Here is a 1,992-nt window from a genome sequence, read left to right as displayed (position 1 = left end):
CCCCCCCCCTCCCCCTCCCCCCAAGTGAAAAGACTTGAGACTCCATTTTTTAGTTTTAAATCCACTATAGTTGTATATTTTTTAAGTCTTTACTATAGCCCAGAAATCTAACCCCACCCCCTCTCTCTTCCAGTTTAGTGAAACCGTACTTATGTAACTCTACAACGAGGCCTACTACTCTATTTATGACAAAACTCCATTTTCACCCCTGTTCAACTTAGAATTTGTTAAACAACTTGAATTTCATATTCACTTGTTTCAACTACTCATGCTATGGACGGGCCATCTCGTCATGAGGCTTCAGCGTCACGGAACAGCCACGACCCTTCTTCCATTACCTTACTTTGAATGAGTGCTTGCCACATAGGTTGCGGGAAAGAGGAGTGAGCCGAGGCAGAAATTGAAGCATGAGAGAAGGGAAAAGAAAGTGTACAAGTTAGGTTGTAAGGCTCCCTTGTATAATACTCCTCCCGTCCCAAAATAACTGTCTCAAGCTTAGTATAAATTTGTACTATAGCTAATACAAAGTTGAGAAACTTGTTTTGAGACGGAGGGAGTAGATCAAACATTGACCATGAATTTTAAAAATAAAATATAAGATACATGTAACAAAAATATATAATTAGTTATAAACTTTTTTCGAATATGAATCCGATAATATACTTTTTGTGACATATATAACTTATATTTTCCTATTCAAACTCACTGTCAAATTTTGACACAAAATATGAAGGGGGCTTAGAAATTGGAGTGATGGAGTACAGTACTTGGTACTACAATCATCTAGAGAATTTACGGTAAACCAAAGTTTTTCGGCATGCAACCTGAGGAAGCTGCACCTTGTAGAAGCGAAACTATTCAGGTTGCAATATATATGCTGTACACATTTAAGTAACCGTGTGCCCTGGTCAATGGGTTCCTTTATGATCTTAAATCTCTCGATGAGAAAAGTTCCTTGAAGTTTACAGGAGTTCTGCAGACAGGTAGATGGACATATATCATGAAGTGCGCCCAGGGGTCAGAGTGTGCAACGGTTCCACTTATTATGTAGCATGGAAAATCTATGCTTCACCAAAGTAGCACCCAATTTTCTCCAACTTCCACTAAACACTAGCACAACGTGTTCTGGATCCAGCAAACCAAACTAGGAACCTATCTGAATTTTGATCTCAGAACGCAGATCGGTACTTGTTGATGCTTGCTGGGCCTCTGGCATGTCATGTCAATCCCGTGCAACAGCCACAAGCTGCTTTCCGATGTTGCACCCGTAGAAGATCCCGACGAGTGCTGCCGGTACCTTCTCGATCCCCTCGGCGACGTCCTCCACGTAGGTAATGTTCCCTTCCTTGAGGTGACTTACCATCTCCTCTTCGAACTTGCGGTAGGTGCCGAAGTACTCCGTCACGATGAACCCCTCTATGCGGACGCGCTTGGTAACGACGCAGGCAAGGTTGCGCACGCCCTCATGCAGCTCCAGGTTGTACTGCGAAATCAACCCGCACATGGCCACCCGCCCGTGCAGCCTCATGTTGAGTAGCGCAGCGTCTAATATCGCACCACCCACATTGTCGAAGTAGATGTCAATGCCCTCCGGGAAGCACCTGATAGAGCAAAGCATCATGACACCAATTATTCTTGGTTAATCGGCCCAAAGTGTTCAGTGGTATAGCATCGAAAGGGGCTTGCAATTAACCTCTTTAGTGCGGCGTTGAGGTCCTGTTCCGTCTTGTAGTTGAAGGCATCGTCGAATCCAAACTTTGTTTTCAGGAGGTTGACCTGAAGAGAAGGCAAATTTATCCCATGAGAAATGGTGTATTACTTATGTTATGAAAAATATTGATATTTGGGGGGATCAGTGAAGTTGCTAAAGGCAGTGAGGCAAAATCAGTATGAACAAAACCATCCATCATCTGGGGAAAGCACGGCAGGAGGAGAAGAGAAAAAGAGCATGTACATACCTTCTCATCAGAACCGGCACTGCCAACTACATAG

At 43.6% G+C, this 1,992-nt stretch overlaps 1 protein-coding gene across 1 annotated transcript; it reads right to left on the bottom strand.

Moving 5' to 3' along the window:
- Positions 1-1,222: 1,222 nt before the first annotated feature.
- LOC123177473 (NADPH-dependent oxidoreductase 2-alkenal reductase-like) lies at positions 1,223-1,988 on the bottom strand (the record flags this gene model as incomplete). The annotated part of the gene is made up of 3 exons (XM_044591200.1): positions 1,223-1,601; positions 1,694-1,776; positions 1,959-1,988. Coding segments are annotated over 3 exons (492 nt in total), but the record flags the coding sequence as incomplete, so codon positions are not given.
- Positions 1,989-1,992: the final 4 nt, after the last annotated feature.

This window comes from Triticum aestivum, unplaced genomic scaffold, assembly GCF_018294505.1.
Source record: "Triticum aestivum cultivar Chinese Spring unplaced genomic scaffold, IWGSC CS RefSeq v2.1 scaffold264816, whole genome shotgun sequence".
Lineage (NCBI taxonomy): Eukaryota > Viridiplantae > Streptophyta > Magnoliopsida > Poales > Poaceae > Triticum > Triticum aestivum.
This window is presented reverse-complemented; position numbering and strand designations above follow the sequence as displayed.